A 22,490-nucleotide genomic window follows, 5' to 3' on the forward strand; every position below is an offset into this window, starting at 1 on the left:
CTCGTTGGGGCTACTATGAAAGATTCCTTAAAAACCTACCAAAGATTCACTGACTGTAATTGACTGTATACTCTTAGCGCCACTTGCACCATCCCACTAACCCGAGGTTAAGCGGTTAAACCGTTAACCCAGTGTCAGATTGTACTGGTAACCATGGTAACGCCAGATTTAACCGGTTAACCCTGGATTAGTAGAATGGTGCAAGTGGCGCTTAAAGACTAAGACAAATGCGTGCCTCGAATTTGACTGTGTAATTGCAAATGTAGATGGCGCTGTACGGCTTCGCACATTATGCTGTAACTCGGTTGTCAAAAGTTGAGATTTGATAAGTCAGATATGCCGATGCCGTCATACAGTCATGTTGTCACCTTCTTCAGATGTAAAACTCGGGTACACTTTTTTTTTCTTCGATTTTGCACATATTTTGCAATCATTGAATCTTTGATTCCCATACTGCTAAAATGTTTAAATCATTATAGATTTAAAAGCAAAATCGAGGAACGAATGAATATAGCAATGAATGAATGAGTGCACATAGTATTTTAACTGTATATATCTACATATTATAGATAGGCTGTTTGCTATATTGAATGTAAATCCTGCAGTTTAAGTAAGTATCATCATTCATCATCATTTCAGCCTATATACGTCCCACTGCTGAGCACAGGCCTCCTCTCATGCGCGAGAGGGCTTGGGCTATAGTCCCCACGCTAGCCCAATGCGGATTGGGGACTTCACATACACCTATGAATTTCTTCGCAGATGTATGCAGGTTTCCTCACGATGTTTTCCTTCACCGAAAAGCTAGTGGTAAATATCAAATGATATTTCGTACATATTAAGTTCCGAAAAACTCATTGGTACGAGCCAGGATTTGAACCCGCGACCTCTGGATTGAAAGTCAGACGTCATATCCACTTGGCCACCACTGCTTTAAGTATATATTTTCTAATCTCCTTTCTTCTCCTCTAGTTTCCTTGACCCCAAACTTTCGCTGAAACCGAACAAAAAGTTACTAGAACGTTTATTTTTAGTTGCATGTATGACATTGGCTTGAGGCCAACATAATTAATAAAATAGTTATGTCTTTCAGAATATCATATAGCACTGCAAGCGTATCGCTTAGACGTCAAAAGCCATTATTTAAATATACTAAAACAAAAAATAAATAGTTTTAAATGAAGATGATGATATTGTGACATTAATCAAGCCCGTTATTAGCTAAATTATTTTTAATTTACGTCTTATTTTAAAATATCAGTTTCTCAATCTGCTTGTTTACATAATGTTTTATTCTTAATGCTCATGCTGCTAGTCAAAATTAAACTAGTTAATTCCGTCCTCTTTCGAAACCGTTTAGTAAGAAATATATTTAATTATGTAATGTGGCTGTATGTCAGCTGGGATGTCTTTGTTACGTTTGGATGAGACTAGTAGATGTGCGGTATAATTTGCGAACCCCCAGATCCACCCATCACCCCGTAATTTTCAGAAAAAAACGAAATAGGTACTGAATTTACAAAAAAAATATCTCTGTGATTATAGAACCTGCTCACAATTACGAGAATCGGTTGAAAATTGCGATCTTAGAGGAGAATAGCCGGACACCCGAACATATTAAAACATTTTTGTCCAAGCCTCAAACGAAGACACTTCGGATTCGCACCGTCAATAGAGTTCAAAACTTCCAAAGGTACCTACTCAGAATCGGAATAAAATCAATCCAATCTTTTATAAGATTTCCTCTGCGTTGAAAGTGGAAATTTAACAAGAACATCATATATAGGTAAATTTATTCCACCCAGTCAAACCATTATCCTTTTATTTGTAGGTGATCGTGACTCTACTTCAAACTACAGACCTAAACTATTAAACTCTCTATTAACGACCCACTTACCGATTAGAGCCTAATAAACATTCCAGGCATCTGTTCCACACCTCGTGTTCCTAATGGCCGTAACCCTTTCGGTTAGGAATATCCGAAAATATCCGCCACCGCCTCGCGATCGTTTCGCTGCTATAAACAAATCTACAAACTTGCTCCTGCGGTTCTACCGCCGCCGTGTGTGTAGTGATAATAGTAGTTTCAAATTTTACTGTTGCCACGTTGTTGCTGGTGTTTCATGCTTTTGTGAAGTTTGTACAAGATATTACGAGCCTCAACTAAATTTAGCGTACCTAAATTTAAGAGCGTTTTGCCGTTGCATGCAAAATTCAAGAGCGCACTCGGTTCCACAGGATTTACATTTCGAGCTCAAACCATTTTTACTAAAGATAACTATTTCAGTTTACATAGGGGCAAAATTTAGACTAAAATATTAATAAACCTTTTCTCCAATATGCTCGGAAATGTACACCTTACTGTAGCAAAAATAGTACGGGAAGTTCTTCGTTAATGTCAAACTCTAACTAAAAAACATCAAACTATCGCTGTCCTGTTCTAGCGGACGGGAAGTAAAAAAACACTACAGTAATAACTTATTACTGTAGTGTTTTTTACTTTTTAATAATAAAAAACGCAAACAGCCAATTATTATTGCCGCGAGCCGCTTCTACACGACCCGATCAGCTATCATTTCACGTGTATGATCGTGCGAATACTGCTTAATAAAATCAAAGATTATTTTTATATTTTTTTTAAATCTCATCCGTGTTCATAAAGCTTACATAGTTTGTCAAAGGACTTTCTCATTTCAAACATAGACAAAGAGAATCATACTATCTTTGTATTACACTAGTACTAGCACCCAAAAGAAAAGGATGGGTGTAGTTTTCCTGGTTCTTACTGACTGAAAAGTTGGTTTGACAAACCATATTGCGCAATTATATTGAATGAACGAATATTGAATGGTACTGAATGGCAGAATAAGTTTGTGCCTTTAACTTTTAAAAATTAATTAAAGAGGGAAATTGTTTTTGACATTTTGGATGTGAAGGTTTGATTTGAGTGATGCTTGATGCTTAAATAATAATTATTTTAGCTTATTTCCTCGCATGTTTGGAGAAAAGCACTATATATGCCTCGGCAGGAATAGCAATTCGTGGATTCGTCTTCTTTGTCGGACTCCGCTTCGCGTCGTCCGACAAAATCGAAACTCATCCACGAATTGCCCTTTCCCGGCCTCTGCAATAATGTACTATTTCTCAAAAATGCACGGCAAAGTTGCCGTCTAAAAAATTGGTCGCGAAGCGCGTAGTTTATGGTCAGTCAAAAATTAAAAAGTTAAAAATATTGCAGTCTCAATTTTGGGACTGCAATGTTGCATACAAATTCCATTATTTCTCGAGTTCCAAACTTTTTAAAAGTTGAAATGACTATATCAAATGAAGGCACAAGCCCATTAAACAGCCAAACAGATGATCAGTACCGCGACTATTTAGCTGCCTCAAATAGTTGGCGTATTTTCGGCAGAAAAATACACTTCTATTTTTTTTATTAAAAAAATAAAAAGGCGGCAAGGGCTTTTTTCTGTGAAAATATATACGTAAGAACGTTGGTTTTGTAAACTATTTCTATGATATTTATATTTCTTGCACCATTTTTGAGAAAAGCACTATATATGACTCGGCTGGAAGGCTACTTGCTGGCTTCGGATTCAATTATACGGACTCCCAAGGTCGTCCGTTTAAAACGAATCCTCAGCCTGCAAGTAGCTACTTCCGAGCCTCGACAATAATGTACTATTATTGCCAAGTAACTTAATTTTCTTGTTCATTGTTGCAGCGATGCAGATATCGGCGTGACACCGGGTTGACAAGATTCAATCCGCGAGATGTCGCAACCGCCGCCGGGACACGGACGCGCGCGCCCCCCGGGCCCTCCGTCCCCCCTCCACTACCGCCCCCCCTCACCATGGGCCCCAAGCCCACCCCCACTTATCTCTGGCCCTCGGCATTCCACAGCCCTGGTGTCACCACCACCAGTTCAGCCGTCACCTAAACCATTCAGGCCATTGCATTCTCCTTTCCGGCCGCACTCTCCATCTCCGAGCTCACATTTCTCTATCTCGCCCTATCCCATGTCTCCTACGTTGGGGCAGAGCCCGGAGTATTATTACTCGTCTCCGTACGAGCCAGTTCGGGAGTACGATTACGCGGGAGTCCCGCTGGAGCCGCCTCCGCCCCCTCGGCCGATGATATACGAGGAGGATGAAGAAAGAGGCCCATCCACGGCAGAGATCATTGCCAGCCAGTCACAGGAAGGCTACGTTGATGAGAAGCTAGCAGAGTATCAGCTCACAATTCAGTTATTACAAGGTAAGTTTTCTGAGATGAACATAGCTTTCACTGTTATTAATCATATTTACTGCATCGCAAATCTCCAATACGATGATCACACAGAAGTCACAGATCACTTACAAATCTAAAGGATTTTAGTTTTATGGCCCAGTTCGCCTAATTTACGTGGCAGCCGCGTTCTAAACGACCATGTCTTGACGACACAATCAAAACATTGGCAGCGACACAATCGTGGTTGTTGGCCCAACTAATTGAAGAACGTATTATTTAAAGTGTCTGTCAATTAAAAAGCTCATTACATTAATTGGTATTAACTGTAGCACGGGCTATAAGGTGTAATAACAAACGCAGGTTTAACTAGATTTTCATGGGTCGTTTATCGAATAACGGCTGTGAATTAACTTTCCGTTTGACATTGATTATACTACTGGAATAGTTGATATTAGGCAAATATGTACTTAGTACAGTGTTATATTAACTACATATTTGCCTACCAACTATTGTGCTAATATTAACTTCCTATTAAGCGAAAGATTCAAGAATTGAGTAGCGTTGCGAGGGCTTCAAGTCACGAGGGTTAAACCAACTTTGCTATCGAGTGAAACACAAAAATGTTCACCACGCCATCGGGAGGAAAACACTGACTGTAAATCCAAATGAACGCTATTAAAGATTTACCTATCATTCAAAATCATCACTTCCTCCACGAGTTGGTGTGCAAATCATGTTCAATAGGTAAGATTTTGGAATAGGAATATGAGGCTTGAATATTTTTGAAGTGAAAACTTCTTTAGCGGCGCTGAGCACTTTTTGAGGTGGGGGAAAAATGATAAACTCGATACAGCGTAACGCGTAACGTAACGCTGACGTCATGTGTCACGGACAATGTTATTCACCGAAGAACTTTAGTCATAACGTATCATAATCAGGTCAATTATTTAAAACTAGAGTTCACTTTTATTAGCGATTTCATCAAGATGTAGCTTTATTGAATTATATTTGAGTGATATAAAGTTAGAATGTAACTGTATCCTCGTATTTCAACCCGTAACCTTTTTCATGTAATGTCATTGAGTTTGTCTTTATTGATTTAAATGCCATCTAAATGAGTGGCCATCTAAACGTTACGGTCACGTGATGGCCTACGCTGTCTCGAGTTTATAATTTTCTTCCCACCTCAAAAAGTGCCCAGCGCCGCTAAAGAAGTTTTCACTTCAAAAATTATATATTATTCGTACTGTAGCTAAGATACATGGTTCAAACCCCGACAATGCCAGTTTTTCTTCTTATTCTATTTTCCTTCCATTTCAAATTTAGTGCTCTTTACAATACGAACAGCACGTTGCCAGTTATATCGTGCTACCCTTTAAACATGTAGGTTTAATTAACTAACGACACAATATCAAGAAAAAAGGTGAAATACAAATATTTATATTTGTACCTAAACTATAATTAAATTAAATCCTGTTCAATATTTCTAAAAAGAAATTAACACTAACAGAAATAATCAAAACCAACGAAGTTCCACCTAAACCACTAGCTGGCGCTATGTGACAGTACTCTATAAATTAATCTAGCCATCGGTCAATCTCGTCAATTCACCTGATTAACGCAGTGTCCACGTCGGCCAGCCCACGAAATTAACTGCGTTGGCCGGCTACCAAACTGTAATCTATATTTTTATTTATTGACGTCTTTGGTTGCTACTAGACTGGCAAGATTGGGTATGATTATGCGAATATCTATAGTCTCCAAAATCTTTAAACCAATGAAACATTTTGAGTTACCCTTTTTGTTGATACTTGAAATATTTCTTCTTGTTTCTTCCGAAACCGAATTCGAATAATAACTTAAATAGATTTAGTGCTCTATAATGCGTTCAGAAACCGTAGGAAATGACAAGCTTAATGACAACCAATTTTACTATGAGAACTTTTTTATCTGTGGTAGTAGGAAAATTTGTACTTTAATGTACATAACGTTACAGATTTTTGTAGGTTATGAGTTTAAATTTGGAACATCAGTCAAAACTCAAGTAGGTCTCTATTCTAGTATCCATAGATATTAAAACCGTTATCGATACGAAACGTCAATTTAGTATGTTTTTTAAATATAAACCGCACGACATTTGATCTCGAGTGACATGAGAATAGGGACTTTATTCTTTTGTCTAGGAATTTAAAAAAAACTACGGATGTGTGACATGCGTGAAAAAAGTTTTCATTCAGCGCCATTTGACGTACAGTTTATCTTTTAGTTAGTTTTAAGTATGTGTTTAGATAAAGTAGTGTATGTAACTGTACATAATTAGGCATTAAAACACTCGTGTGATCCTATTAAGAAACTCACTAACGTTCGTTTCTTAAACCCACACTCGTATTTTAATGCCTCTCATTATGTAGCAGTCACATAAACTACTATTATGTAACATAATACATTTTATGTATTTAGTACGAGTAAAGTACCATGTATGATGCAAGCCATGTTCCTGTGGTAGATACGATGTAAATTTATTAGTCACGTTTTGTTTTCTTCGGCATTTTGAGAGCTGACATGAGTAAATCGGTCAGTTACAATTTAGGCCATACACAGATAATGTAGCCACTGTCCTAATTGCAGAAAATGTTGCTAAAGTCAGGTAAATTTTGGGGCATCTTAGTGGTACAACTAAATCAGACTGTTTATTATGCCCGGTCTAAAAGTTGCACATGCCACAGTGTCATTAATGACGCGCAACTGACGCGAACAAGTGAGCTACAACTACAAGTCGTATAGAATTATGAAGATAACATATGATGTCTTTTGCAATAATTTATGGATCTAGAAATAAATAATCTAATAATCTGCTTAGCCTTAAGGTTGACTGGTAGAGAATGCCTTATGGCATTAAGTCCGCCTTTTGTACTATAAGATTTTTCTTTTGTGCAATAAAGATTAAATAATCTCCTCTAGATTAATTCGAAATAATAAAAGTTAATTGAACATGACCCCGTAGCGTCCGTCCCCCAGACGCAAATCATATACTAAATCAACAATCAGATCAATTTCGTCTTTGGGTGAGGGTGCCGTTGTTCGACAATTTACCACGTTCGGATAGTGTCGATAATAATAAATGAAAATCAGGGTGTCTGAGAGGATACCAGTGGTTAAGTATACATACCAGTATGTCACGAAAACAGAGAGAATTGTGGAACGGAGTAAATAATTGAAAGCTATTGTTTGTCATTGGTTGGAAGATATAAGCCCACAATTTGTACAGAAAATCTCTGTAACTTTGTTTATACTGCCTTCTTTTTGATATTGCGAACGCACCTAATACATACGAATACAAGCATGATTCATTAAGTATGACCTAATTGTCCGTCCAAAATAAACAAGTCTAATGTATCCGTGTTTGTTTGCACTGCAACTCGAGCGCTCCTTGGACTCTGCTAATAGTAGGTAACAGTCGAAATAGAACATTTCGCAACCGGAAACACTCGAGCTCCCGACATTCACATTGGGATGACTCTATTATTTTTACGCATTTATGCCTAATTTTGTTTCACAGTTATTTTGATAAAACCCTGAATATATTCCATTATCACCCTCCGACTTCCTTTGTAGGTTTTCCCACCCAAAGGGTGACCAACAGAACCCAAATAAAATCTGAACGTATTTACGAAATCGAGAAACTTTTTGAGAAACCTTAATTTATTATGAATGGTTGGAAAGGCACTTGGCCAGTTTTTTACATTTCGAAACATACTTTCTGAAATAAAAGCAAGAATTCTCTTTATTTTAACTGAACGACACATGTTTAAATTTTTGCAGATAATGGGAAGGTAACTTTGTAATAATAGTTACCTGACCCCATTACAACGAGGCAGTTACAAAACTGGAATCTTCGTAATTAAATGAGATGCGCAATAAGTTGATCATTATAAAATAATCAGGGGTTATTATAGTTCGTTTTTTAGCATTAGAAAGAACTTGAAAGAAGGTAAGCGATCTTGGCATGTCTTTTAATTGAAAAACGCTTTTTAAAAATCAATAACTATTACTTATGATAGCAGAAGAATATAAATGATCGTATTAGATTCATAAGGTAAAAGTACGCTCCACCGAACGCTCAATATCCGTCCGTATCACCGAATTTCTTCTATTTTAGGCTATAAGTCGATTATTTACAGCTGATATTTACTTGCGTATTTTTTTTCCACGAGTTAAATACCTATCCCTTCAACTATGCCTCAGAGTCGGTCAATTTGTCCCGCAGTTGGGACGTGGCAACTGATCGAAACGGATCGTTGCTCCCGATTGCCACTTTGTATGGGCAACCTTAAAGAAATCGGTAAGAAGTTGCGTATATTTCTTAAGGTCATAAAACCTTTTAAATTTATTTCTGTGTTTCAAAGTATGGTTTTTCAGTGTGACTACTTAATTAGTTTGTGTATTTTAGTAAATTTAATTAATTTAGTGCAGTCATATTATCAGAAATTAAGCTTAATGTGAGTTCGGTGATGAGTACACCGACAATTTGATTGGAAGGTATTATCGAACAGCGTCCGAAATCAGGGAAAGCGTATGTTTTTGAAATTATTTTTTTAATGGTTGATTACGAACTATTTAGATTAACTACCTAATTTCACAAATAACTTAATGTATTTGTAATTTTATGAGCAATTGCCGAACAACAATAACCTATATAGATTATTATAAAACTGCGTTTGAAATGTTCATGTTTTACGACTTTTTGGCATCAAAATAAGGTTTTTGGCAAGACTATTATCAAACAATAATTTTAGATATTTTACGTCAGTATTAACAAGAATTTTATACATGTACGGTTTTGTAATGGATTCAAGTATTAAATTTAATGATAGATTTGTAGTTATACCACATTGATTACGATTAAAATACTATTTTCAAAATCCGTTCGCGAAATAGGTTCCACATATTTTCCATGTTTCGTTCACCGAACGGCCGTTCGGTGAATGGTACCCATGGTCTCTGCTACCGAACTCATGTTTGCGTTGGCCATGTTTCTATTCGACGTTCATGAGAATATCATCCTTATTACGATAACGGCTAGGTCGATATTTATATGTTTATTTTTGTGACCATTATTTCAATGCCAGCGCTTTTCAAACTTTAGACATACTTATTGGACGCCTGACAATAGTCTTGGAACGTGGACAAAAAAACTGAATAGGATAATAAAAATAATGAAGCATGATGTTCAAAAATTTTTTTAGATTCCTCTCGTCGTGGGCGATTGTGATTTTTTAAACTTTTATCTTTTGTTATGAAATTCCGGGGTTCACATACAGGGTGGCTAAAAATTAACTACATTCCCATTCCCAGGGAGGTTTTGGGATTATACTGAGCAACTTTTACTATGTGACCAACTCCGAAATCGTGAAAAAAAATTTACCCTTCCATAGAAAATGGACCAGCCAAAATTTATGAAACAGCCAAATTATTTTATACATATGCGTACATGTTTTATAATTGTTGCGTACCTTACTTACTGACTTATTTTTCAAAAGAATTATTTCAATAAAAAAGACACGTCAAGATCGCTTACCATCTTTATAATGCTAAAAAACGAAGCATAGTAGGGATTTCATAGTGAACTACTGAAGTTTGAGCACCACTCAACACCATATTTTCATACAATTATTTCCTAGTTCGGTAATGCGGGCTCCCTATTCGGTATAATGTGCAAATCACGTTTCTTAGTTCGGTAAACGGTACAAACAAGGAAATTGGAAGAAATGACTTTAAAAATGTTTTTAATACACGTCCAATCAATTCAGTAATTTATAGGTATGTTTAAATGAGGACAAATTTATCTATGTTTCTATTTTAGTATTGAACATATTCGTAAGAAAATATCAGAACGAATAAAAAAATTAAACGTAAGTCTAGGGCTTAAGCATTCGGTGAAGCGTACATTTACCTTAATTGTTACATATTTGCCGTAACTTATTTTTAAAACGTGTTTTTCAATTAAAAGACACATCAAGATTGTTTACCTAATTTCTAATGCTAAAAAAAACGAAGTATCGTACATAAAAATATATTATGGGGTTCTACCAATTATGAGAACACAGGTCGGTAAAAAAGCTGCAAATGTTGTTGTTTGTTGCAATTTTTGAAAAAAAAAAAACATATTTTTGGTGGCTAAGAGTCCCAATCGTGGCTCATAGCTGCGGTTTCCCGAACCCGAAGTTCGCAAATTGCGGGGATTTATCTCTGTCACTCTAATTACGCCTTCATTAGAGTAAAAGAGAAAGATCCCCGCAATTTGCGAATTTCGGTTTTCGCGGTAGCCGCTCTGATTAATAGTTAATAGTCCGCCGGACGGTATCGGCCTATCAGTTGTTCGAAACTGTCAAAAGTTTGATCTAACTGACAGGCCGATACCGTCCGGCGGACTGTTAATCAGTGGGCCCCTTAAAAGTTTAAAACGCCAAAAAAGAACAACAATAAGAAGTGTAAGAACCATAGATAAAATTAAAGAAAAAGTTTCTTGCGACTTGGGTTAGTTTTCGTTTTTTTTTTGGGTTCTCGAACTTTAGATGGGTTAAGCAGGCCACTGACGAGCCTTCCAAATGGATGCCGTTACAATGGATTCATCCAAATGGAAGGCATCCTAATATTAAACATTGTACGTTTTTGACATTCACGGACCGATTTTGGATTGCAGCCACGCTATTTGGACTGTTGGAAGGCTCGTCAGTGGCCACCTTTAGTGTGTAGTGTAGCGAGTTTTAGGCTGAGTAGTTACAGTTAATTTAAAGTTTATTGTTCGAGTAATATTTGCTTCTGCACTGCAGTACCTAGTGTTTCACGTCGTCTCGTTGGCACCATGATGGCGCCCCTCCCTCCCTCCGTTTCATTTCCCCCGCATCTCGTGGACCGACGCCAGTTTTCCCGAAAAATGCAACGAGTAAAATATAACAAATTTTTAACATAGCTTGCATTCTCTTCTATTACTTACCTATCCCGTTCCATGTTTAATATATAAACTGTATTTACTTGACATAGAGTTGTTGATTGTTGACATAGAGTTGATTTCGCAATAAACAGTGGATTTAATACTCATGCAGATTTTAAGAATGGTTGCTAAATGCAATGAGCATTGATAAAAACAACCTCGTATTAGTAACCCTGAAGTAATCGTGAAAAACACGTGAATGCTTTTATAAACGCGCTCAAGGTCTTTGTTTAATTTTACATTCTGTTTCTTTTTCTCTTTTGTTTTCCGTTTCTTTAAAAATTCTAACTGTAAATAGGAGCATTCCACGAGCTGTCCCGTACAAACGCATTTTATTTCCTGTGTTGCGACCTTTTTCTCGGCATTTAAAGCAGGCGATTATTTTTCTGTGCATATTTTTGACCATTTTTCATACAAAAGGAAACTCTTATTCCTTGAAATCTTCAGAAACTTCGCGTTTGTACGGGACAACGGTAGACAATTTCATGGAATGCTCCAATAGCCAACATTTATTTTTACAACGAAACTTAACTTTTGGCTAGGTGTTTTTGACCGAGCGTCAGCGAGGGCTCCATTTCAGCTTGGGCAAAAATGCTTTCGTATATCCCTGTACCGTCAGCCAAGAAAGTGGTCTACCACTTTTCGACTCTATTAATTAAATGATAGAGTCGAAAAGTGGTAGACCATTTTCTTGGCTGACTGTACTCCTCTATATCGCATCTCTTTTGAGAAAACGATTGCGATTCTCTTGAAATTCCAATGAATAAAGCTGGGGCCCGATTTTTGAAATTCGACCGCTCGATTTCGTGTATTTCGCTTAATAATATCTTCACTACTGGGCATTTAAATTCTACTAATAGAATTGAAAACGAGTGGTCAATACCACTAGATTCCCAAGTTCTATCGCTCGTATTTCAAAAACTAGCATTTCGCCGTTTTACACCGATTTTCGAGTGACGAAATCGAACGATCGAAATTCAAAAATCGGCCCCCTGGTCCGAAGTCCGGGTTACCTATATACCTAGAATTTTTCTGTCGAGTCAGATTTTGGAAGTGCCTAAAGAAATAGCAGTTTTGATATACCTTATCTATATATATAAATGCAAGTGTCCTGACTGACTGACTGATTCATCAACGCAGAGCCGAAACTACAAAAGATAGAAAGTTGAAATTTGCACACTAGATTACATTTATAAAGTGTACAAGAGATAAGAAGCGATTTTGAGAAATTCAACCCCTAAAGGGGTTAAAAAGGGGATGAAAGTTTATATGGGGTTCAAGTTTTATTTTAAGCTAGGAATTTGAAACTTTGCATAAGGGTATTACATTTAAATATAAGAAAACTAATTTCAGCGTTTTTGAAAATTCAACCCCTAAGGTGGTGAAAAAGGGGTTGAAAGTTTGTATGGATATCAAAATTTTTTTCGAACGCGGGACTTGAATCTTTGTATTTGGGGATATTATTAAAGGACAGGAAAAGTAATTTCAGCGTTTTGTAAAATTCATCCCCTAACAGGGTTAAAAAGGGGTTGAAAATTTGATCCACTACAAATGCTTTGAAACTTCTTAGAAAGGCGTAATAGCTGATTACAAAAAAGTGATTGCAACGTTTTTGGAAATTCAACCCCTAAGGGGGTTAAAAAGGGGATGAAAGTTCGTCTTGGGGTGCACATTTTATTTTAAGCTAGCAACTTGAAACTTTGCAAAAGGGTATTGCATTTAAATGTAAGAAAACTAATTTCAGTGTTTTTGAAAATTCAACCCCTAAGGTGGTGAAAAAGGGGTTGAAAGTTTGTATGGATATCAAAAAAATTTTCGAACGCGGGACTTGAATCTTTGTATTTGGGGATATTATTAAAAGACAGGAAAAGTAATTTCAGCCTTTTGTAAAATTCATCCCCTAACAGGGTTAAAAAGGGGTTGGAAATTTGAATCCACTACAAATGCTTTGAAACTTCTTAGAAAGGCGTAATAGCTGATTACAAAAAAAGTGATTGCAACGTGTTTGGAAATTCAACCCCTAAGGGGGTTAAAAGGGGGATGAAAGTTCGTCTTCGGGTGCAAATTTTATTTTAAGCTAGGAGCTTGAAACTTTGCAAAAAGGTATTAAATTAAATTACAAGAAAACTAATTTCAGCGTTTTTGAAAATTCATCCCCTAACGTGGTGCAAAAGGAGTTGAAAGTTTGTATGAATATCAAACATTTTTAGGGTTCCGTACCCAAAGGGTAAAACGGGACCCTATTACTAAGACTTCGCTGTCCGTCCGTCCGTCCGTCCGTCCGTCCGTCTGTCACCAGGCTGTATCTCACGAACCGTGATAGCTAGACAGTTGAAATTTTCACAGATGATGTATTTCTGTTGCCGCTATAACAACAAATACTGAAAACAGAATAAAATAAAGATTTAAATGGGGCTCCCATACAACAAACGTGATTTTTGACCAAAGTTAAGCAACGTCGGGAGGGGTCAGTACTTGGATGGGTGACCGTTTTTTTTGCTTTTTTTTTTTGTTTTTTTTTTTGCATTATGGTACGGAACCCTTCGTGCGCGATTCCGACTCGCACTTGCCCGGTTTTTTTTTCAAGCTTTCAAGCTAGGAATTTCAAACTTGGTAAAAGGGCATTAACATTATATTTAAAGTTTGTATATTATAAAGTTTGCATCGATGAAAATTATAGGTACCTACTCAAGATGTAAAATGTTCAAGATAAGAGTCCACGCGGACGAAGTCGCGGGCAACAGCTAGTTACTTATGGTTTTTTTAGACATGTTTAGAGAGTTTTGATCAGAAATGCATTAACTTTAGAGTTCTGCTTTAGGCGGTATTTTAATACTTTAATTCTTACTCGAGAATAAGTAGTAAATTTAGAATCATCGAAATTTATCAATATTATCATGCAATAACCCTCCTTTTCCTTTTTTTTCTTTTGCCTTAGTCGGGTAAAAATCACGTGTCATTCAAGGCTAGAGGGGTTTGTGAGGTCTACAACTCATAGAGTCACTAGTTTTTTTTATTTGTTGTGCTATACTATACAAGTTAATTTTCCTCAGAATGAGTATCCAAATAGACTGATAGAGCGATGGCTGTCACGTTGTGTTATTTTACTGTTCACGCGGCATTTAGACATCAAATCCGAACGAGCGTTGGACGTGAAAACTTCAGGGCAATCGGAGCTGTTATTAAAATAAACAACGTAAGGAGCGGATCTTCTTAAAATAACCACTTCCCGAAAGCTCCATTCAGTTTAAAGTTATTTCGTTAACCGGACGCAAAATAAAGGAAGTAAATGTCGGTGCTGTTACAAAATTATATTGCTAGTAGTAAAAGTAAAATTACAATAATTAGATAATATGCAAGGTTTTGAACGCTCTGTTAAATATGCCATATTTGTGAAATTGGCGAATAAACGTAATGACGTTAGGCATTCTCTACCAAGCCAATCGCTGGGAAAATAGATTTTTCTAGAAACTAACATACGCAGCTCATATCATATTAATATGTAGTTGTTAAAAGATACTTAAATCCAGTAAATCTCTGGTCGTTGATGACGCAAGCCGGGGGCGTCTGACGCATCACCGAAGAAATCGGCTGCATCACATCACATGTGATACTAATAAGTCATCATTTCAAAGCACACGACCTGAAGTGTATAAGGTTGATCTGATCATTGATGTCTGTTCGTCTAAGTAATGCTGTTCGTGATTGCGAATGGCGGTTTCTCTTAGAGTTTAGTTTTATTTGATAATTATGCGAACGTTTCACGTTTTTGAAAGTGTAGACACACTATAAAATCTCAAGTTGACACGGGACAATTATTTAGCAAATAGTAAATGATATTTTGTAGCTAGTAGTAAATGATATCTTGAACTGCATTTGTATTCAAGCCTTAATAAGGACTTCTAATGGGTGCTATTGTGCCATTGGTGCCTTCGTTTGTGTTTCATGAGGTTTTGACAATTTCGTTCTCCATAACTGCTTGTTCTGCTTCAGCATTACTATTCGCAGCATTCGACATCTAACTTTTTTCAGCGAACAACTGGTCCGTGTGTCTTTCAGCGTCGTAGTATTTGATTATAACATTGTTACCTATTTAAGTACCTAATGTATTATACGTACCTATAACGTACGGCTTCAGAGATTGGATATAAAATAAATGCGACCTTTCAAAATAAGGCTCCAAATGCTGAGATTTGTGCGTCATGACTGTCATTAGCGATAATACTGATGAAGGCAGTCCAAACTAGAACTATGCCAAATTTTCTATTAATAACTACTGTAGTTCGCAGATAGCTCAGAATTCAGGGCGCGTCTCATGCAACGTCGCGCGTGTTGTACGGGTTAGAACTAATTCAATATATATGTACCTAGATTCCATTAGGTCGGAGATGTTCCGATATTGGTTTACACACCTACAATCGGCAAAACAATACTCATCTACCACACGATTATGGGAATCGGTAATTATTTCCTCGATAAGGAACGCCGAAAAACTATACAATACCAAGCACAACAACAGGAGTTGTGGAAATCAAGGGGAGAGGCCTTTGCCCAGCAGTGGGACACTTTAACGGGCTAAGAAAAAAAACCTAGGCATAGGCCTACACATGTACTATAACTAGTTGTTGCACAAATAATTTTTTGAGTGATACCTACAACTTTTATGCTAAAAATTTTATATTTGAGTTGTATATTTCTTAAATATTTACCTATTTAAGCTTTTTATTTCAACTTTGTTAATGAGACATCGCTTATTTTTATCCTTTTAGGAATTATTTTAGTATTAAAATAGTTATCTACGATACAAGTGCGGAAAAGGGGAAATTCGAAACGTGTGGCGATAAATCAAAACATGACCGAAGGAAGTATAAGTAAGGAGGAAGAATAATATTGAAAATGCATGACTCAACAAACCTGTAACGGTCAGGGGAATATCTAGGAAAAAATCCGCGATGATGCCAAGGCCGAGAGAGAAGAAAAATAGGTCGACCCATGCGATTACGGTTATTGTGAGGATTTAGGAACTATACGCTGTAAGTAACAGCGAACCTAATATTACAATGTCAATTCCATGAAGCTGTTCATTCATAGCTCGAAATCGGGTCAGCTAAGAATACTCGCTGCATACGTAATGTAGAATTTGCGAGAGTAATGACAAATATTTTCCGATTGGAATATTGGATCTATACCGCTGAATCTTAAAGTCTAGCAAAAATATTTCTATGCAAGCTTTGTATAAAGCAAATTGATGTGTTATTAGATTTGTCAAATGTACTAAGTAATCAATATACGTACGTTACGTGAAATTTGGTACAGTACGGTTACCATCAGTTTGTCACTGACATAAACGCCGTCGAGAACGTAATTTACTTTCTATACACCTCGCTCGCACTCGCATATTAGTGCAAACGGGATGTATAGAAAGTAAATTACGTTCTCGACGGCGTTTATGTCAGTGACAAACTGATGGTAAGCGTACTGATATGTAAAGTGTCATTCCATGGAACTTGCTAACTATGTAAACAAAAGTCACTAGTAAATTCATCATTCAGAGACAATTTCAATATGGCGGTTTGTTTTCATAGTTAGCAAGTTCCATAGAATGACACTTTAAGTCTGTGGCCCAAAGACGGAAATGGGTGCCTTTCATCCCTTGGTTAACAATCTAATGGGTCCTCTACACGATGGGCCAACGCCGGCCACTCCAAGGGACGCATTTATGCGTTAGAGGGAGCAAGTGATATTGCTATCTAATTCTACCGCATGGCTGTGTCCCTTGGAGTGGCCGGCGTTGGCCCATCGTGTAGATGAGCCATAATATATTAAGATACTTTCTTACAATCTCTGGCTTTCGTCTTCTGGTCACTCTGGCGTATGTTAGGTGAGCGCTTTGCGTAGGTTAAGATTATGTCTGTGTAGACAGTAATAAAACGTCAGGCAGTGAGGATATGAATTGTAGTGATAAAATGTCAGCTATATTTTAACAAGAAATACAGCTTTTTGCCACGACATTGGCAACAAAACTTAAGAGGAAAGGAAATGGCCGGTTCTCCATACAAACGTAGTGCCCATTTTCCTCTCTGGATATTGATATTATGGAAAATATTTGTATAAAATAAATTAAAATAATATACATGTTTTAAAAGCACCTAGGTTTTATACTACTTGAAAAACGAAAAAAGTACCTATACTACCTACTCGTGTCGTTTTGCATATTGGTTTACGATTGAATCATTTTAACTTGTAGTTCTCCTCGATACTGGGCACATTAGCTGTCGTTAACACGCGGTATGCTGCTTATATGTTTCAAATGAATAAAAATCAAGCAATAGTCGCTGTACATGGCGGGTTATATTAAGAGCACTATTATAGAATAGACCGACGGAGAGCGTACGTGGGCCGCGGGTCTATTTCCGGAGCCATAGAGACGGCTGCTAAGGCGTGTAAACGTCGTGGCGTCTGCTGCTGATATATTATTATGTTAATACAGTATTTAAAACTACGCGAGGAAATTGGAATAATTGTGATATTTGACGTAAATGATTTATTACAACTTTTTTGATTATTCTACAATTATGTTTTTTCGTTCAAGATTGATTGTAGTGACACTCAAAATGTTAATAAGTCGAATCGTATTTAGGACATAATAATATACCTAAGGGTCAATCACATCTATCAGCATCGAACCGCATTTTGTTTATGAGAAATCGCTCGTTAGTATGAAAGATCCATTGACGCTACTGCAGATAAAATAAGTGAACACCTCAATGTTTTTTTTTTCATTTAATTAACAGCTTTTATATAATTCATTACATATTTATGAAAACTCATAAAAATAGAGAAATATATCATGCACGATGTTGTCTTAAGTCTATTTTGTACGAATACAAAATGATAAACCGTACAGTAAATTAGCATTTCTCTTCCTTTTGGCAAAACTGAATTGTGCAGCTAAACTGATAGGTAAGTATTTTTTATGTAAAATTATCGGCAACAAACGTTGGAGTACACGACATTTTATCAAACCTATTTTCAAGTCCAAAAACCAGCACCAGATTTCAATATGTCGTTGAGCAATGTGCGAATTGATAAGCCAATAAGTAGTATAGAACTTATTCGATTATGTCGTGCGGCTGTTTCATTTCGTCAATACAAATTATTATGTGACATTCCGCACGCCATACCATTCGGTATCTTCCCTGAGAGTCAGTGCAAACTGCTAAACGACCTAAACGTGCATCTGTCAGTCATCGCCTTCGCCGCGGCCGCATTCTGCTGTCAACTTTCCGTTTATTTTGGACGCTTTAGGCATTTCCCAGAACACGGACATTGACCTGCCACCGCTTTACTGGAATCCTGCAAACAGAGCTAGACTTCTGGAGTTTTTTCTTAAATACACGACGAGGTTGACATACAGCAATCGCTAATTGACCCTGTATAGAGACGACTGGTATTGGAAAACATAAAATAGGTATCCTGAGAATCATAAATTACCTACGCGTAAGTCACGTTCATGCCGGAACACAAAAGAGCAATACGGGCTCAAACATGGCTCAAACGTTTTTCCTACTTTTTAACCGACTTACAAATCCCAAAGGAGGAGGTTATCAATTCGGTTGTATGTTTTTTATTTATTTTATTTTTTTTATTTTTTATGTTTGTTACTTCATATCTCCGTCATTACTGGACCGATTTTGAAAATTATTTTTTTGATTGAATGTATATGCATACAGATTGGTCCCGTTTCTGTCAAAACCCAGTTCTGATGATGGGTTCCATGAGGAATCGAGGGAACTCCTCAAATGTTAAAGGCATACATATAGTGATTTTTGGGTTTTTATCATCAAATCAAGCATATACATCCAAAAGAGTGACATTTGATGAAGTGGAACTGCTGATGATGATCAGAACGGAACTCCTCAACGACGCATAGTTCACGGTTTGCGATTTGTCCTCTTCGTTATGTTTGTTAAGCAAGTTCAGTTTTTAATGCACATTTTTGTCAAGCTCGAGTTCTGATGATGGGATCCATGAGGAATCGAGAGAACTCCTCAAATCTTAAAGGCATGCGTATAGAGATTTTTGTATTTACATCAGAAAATTAAGCATTTTCATTAAAAACTGTCGCATTTGATGAAGTGGAACTGCTGATGATGATCAGAACAGAACTCTTCAACGACGCATAGTTCACGTTTCGAGATTTTTCCTCTTCGTTATGTTTGTTAAGCAAGTTAAGTTTTTAATGCACATTTTTGTCAAGCTCGAGTTCTGATGATGGGATCCATAAGGAATCGAGGGAACTCCTCAAATATTAAAGGCATGCGTATAGAGATTTTTGTATTTACATCAGAAAATTAAGCATTTTCATTAAAAACTGTCGCATTTGATGAAGTGGAACTGCTGATGATGATCAGAACAGAACTCTTCAACGACGCATAGTTCACGTTTCGAGATTTTTCCTCTTCGTTATGTTTGTTAAGCAAGTTAAGTTTTTAATGCACATTTTTGTCAAGCTCGAGTTCTGATGATGGGATCCATGAGGAATCGAGAGAACTCCTCAAATATTAAAGGCATGCGTATAGAGATTTTTGTATTTACATCAGAAAATTAAGCATTTTCATTAAAAACTGTCGCATTTGATGAAGTGGAACTGCTGATGATGATCAGAACAGAACTCTTCAACGACGCATAGTTCACGTTTCGAGATTTTTCCTCTTCGTTATGTTTGTTAAGCAAGTTAAGTTTTTAATGCACATTTTTGTCAAGCTCGAGTTCTGATGATGGGATCCATAAGGAATCGAGGGAACTCCTCAAATATTAAAGGCATGCGTATAGAGATTTTTGTATTTACATCAGAAAATTAAGCATTTTCATTAAAAACTGTCGCATTTGATGAAGTGGAACTGCTGATGATGATCAGAACAGAACTCTTCAACGACGCATAGTTCACGTTTGGCGATTTTTCCTCTTCGTTATGTTTGTTAAGCAAGTTAAGTTTTTAAGCCACATTTTTATCAAGCTCGAGTTCTGATGATGGGATCCATAAGGAATCGAGGGAACTCCTCAAATATTAAAGGCATACGCATAGATTTTTTTGTATTTTCATCATAAAATCAAGCATTTACATTAAAAACTGTCGCATTTGATGAAATGGAACTGCTGATGATGACCAGAATAGAACTCTTCAACAACGCATAGTACACATTTGGTGATTACGAATTTCGATTTTGACTTGGACTGGGTCCCGGACTCGGACCCAGAACCGGACTCATACCCGGATCCGGTTCGGACCCGGACCCGGACCTGGACTCGAACCCGGGCTCGGACCCGGACTCGGACCCGGACTCAGACCCGGACTCGGACCCGGACCTTGACCCGGAAAACCACTAGGATACCTTAACTAAATAAACCACTATGATTACCTACCATAAAATGTGTAAGTATATAAGTATGATGATGCCAATCTTACTAGCCCCTCCCGCTTAAACCCCCGTACACCGCACCGCATGGGCCGTTAAGTGGGTTAGGTTAGGTTTGAACTGCGATCCTCACAGAACTGAACTGCTATCAGAGAAGTGGGTTAGGTTAGGCTAGAACTACGACCCTTACAGAAGCGAAATGCTAGTAAAAAAGTGGGTGGTTTTACCTCCTTTTCTACATAGTGTACCATCTACAATAATCTTTCACCGGCCCCCATAGAAGTCGGTTTTTTTTTCTTAAAAATTATTAAAGATCTGCTGAATCTACTAGAAATCTCGTATTTTGACAATCTGTGTTCGACACTTAATATGAACAACCCAAATAAGTACATAATATGTATATTTAGTATATTTACAGAGAAGCCAAGGAAACTCCAAGTCCCTTGATAAGACACTAAATAGAAATGTATCGGTATGCCACGGCAATTCTACAGGTATTCGAAGAATTTCAGGAAGAACACAAATAGGTTGACGGTCCGCCAACGTTTCTATAGTTTGTTTTGCGAAGAGATATTTCTCTTCAAACGTGCTTAATGACTTTGTCTTAAGATTTACCAAGACCATTTGATATCACTAATATTCTACTGATACTTTTTGAACAGTTTTCTATTCGTTAAGGTTGTTTGCAATACATTGTTCCAAATGACGCCTGGGCCCAGTTTTATAAAGTTACAAGTTACAGGTTACAAGAGTACAGGCTACAGGCACCTGTAATGCACTGTGTACGGCTACAGGTGTTTTATAAATACACATAGATAATTACAGTTGTAAAGCACCACGGTCAATCTCGATTACATGTGAAATTTACAGGTGCGAAGGACATCACTATTTAAAAAAAATGTCTGTCATAGAATTCATAGATACTCTGTACTCTACTAAATGCTGTGTTATTGTTTGCTGTTAAGTATTGGAAAAATGGCCAGAAATGAAGGAGAAATCGAGTGGTTGAGAGCGGTGTTTGATGCCAAGGATATACTTTTCGGGCCGTTTTCAGATTCAGATTAAGTTAGATTTAATGAAATATTTACCTAATAAGTAAATAAGTACTGTTTCACATTACAATGTATCGTTTCGGTAGTGGCTCAAAGATAAGTACCCTGTGTATCGAAAATTATGAATAGTACACTTTACCATAATGTGAATGCACTATACTTAAATAAAGAGACGAATGCTAATAAATCAACGACAAATATCGGCACCAATCCCTTTCCGTTTCCTAGTAGATAAAATAAAACGAATCATCAATAAAATCAATCTCAAACATATTGCCACTTCATTTCCTATTTACTATATATTTCAGATACATTAACAAAAACTGATAAGGTCAGTGCATGGAAAAGTATGCATGCCCTGGCGCAATCTTTGGCGTTAGTGCCTAACAATAAAGAGTACAGTTTAAAATCTCTCAGAAAACGAATAACTTTAATTAAACTTAAGAATTACGAGCAAAAGAGCGAATCAGACACACTACAAGTAGCTGCTGTTGTGCTGTTACAGGACTCAAGACGTATGTCAGTTTTTGTTACAAGTTTACCAATCTACACTTGTAATTTACAATATTTTTATAAAACGCTTGTTCGATTATGAGTTTAAAACTATTAATCTCCCATATTTTCGTCTATGGTTGAGCTACAGGCACTTGTACCTGTAACCTGTAAAAATGTAACACGGTACTTTTATAAAACGCAAATTGTAAAAAACGGAGGAAGTGTTGCCAGTAAACGCCTGTAAACTTGTAACTTGTAACTTTATAAAACTGGGCCCTGTTGTATTTCCTTGGTATTTAT

The 22,490-nt window shown here is 36.9% G+C and overlaps 2 protein-coding genes across 8 annotated transcripts in view; one reads left to right on the forward strand and one right to left on the reverse strand.

Annotated features, from left to right (window-relative positions):
• LOC134665398 (muscle-specific protein 300 kDa) overlaps positions 1-22,490 on the forward strand; it is a 204,405-nt gene that overhangs the window by 22,668 nt on the left and 159,247 nt on the right. For all 7 annotated transcript variants that reach the window (XM_063522347.1, XM_063522371.1, XM_063522355.1 and 4 more), the window contains exon 2: positions 3,725-4,257. In XM_063522347.1, the coding sequence (XP_063378417.1) occupies positions 3,774-4,257 (484 nt within the window). In that variant the 5' untranslated portion in view covers positions 3,725-3,773. The remainder of the gene's footprint in view (positions 1-3,724; positions 4,258-22,490) is intronic.
• LOC134665842 (protein croquemort-like) overlaps positions 10,505-22,490 on the reverse strand; it is a 407,398-nt gene continuing 395,412 nt past the window's right edge. Inside the window, exon 12 of the transcript XR_010098424.1 lies at positions 10,505-10,561. The gene's annotated coding sequence lies outside the window, so the exon portion shown is untranslated. The remainder of the gene's footprint in view (positions 10,562-22,490) is intronic.

The sequence above is a fragment of the Cydia fagiglandana genome, chromosome 1, assembly GCF_963556715.1.
Source record: "Cydia fagiglandana chromosome 1, ilCydFagi1.1, whole genome shotgun sequence".
Taxonomy (NCBI): Eukaryota; Metazoa; Arthropoda; class Insecta; order Lepidoptera; family Tortricidae; genus Cydia; species Cydia fagiglandana.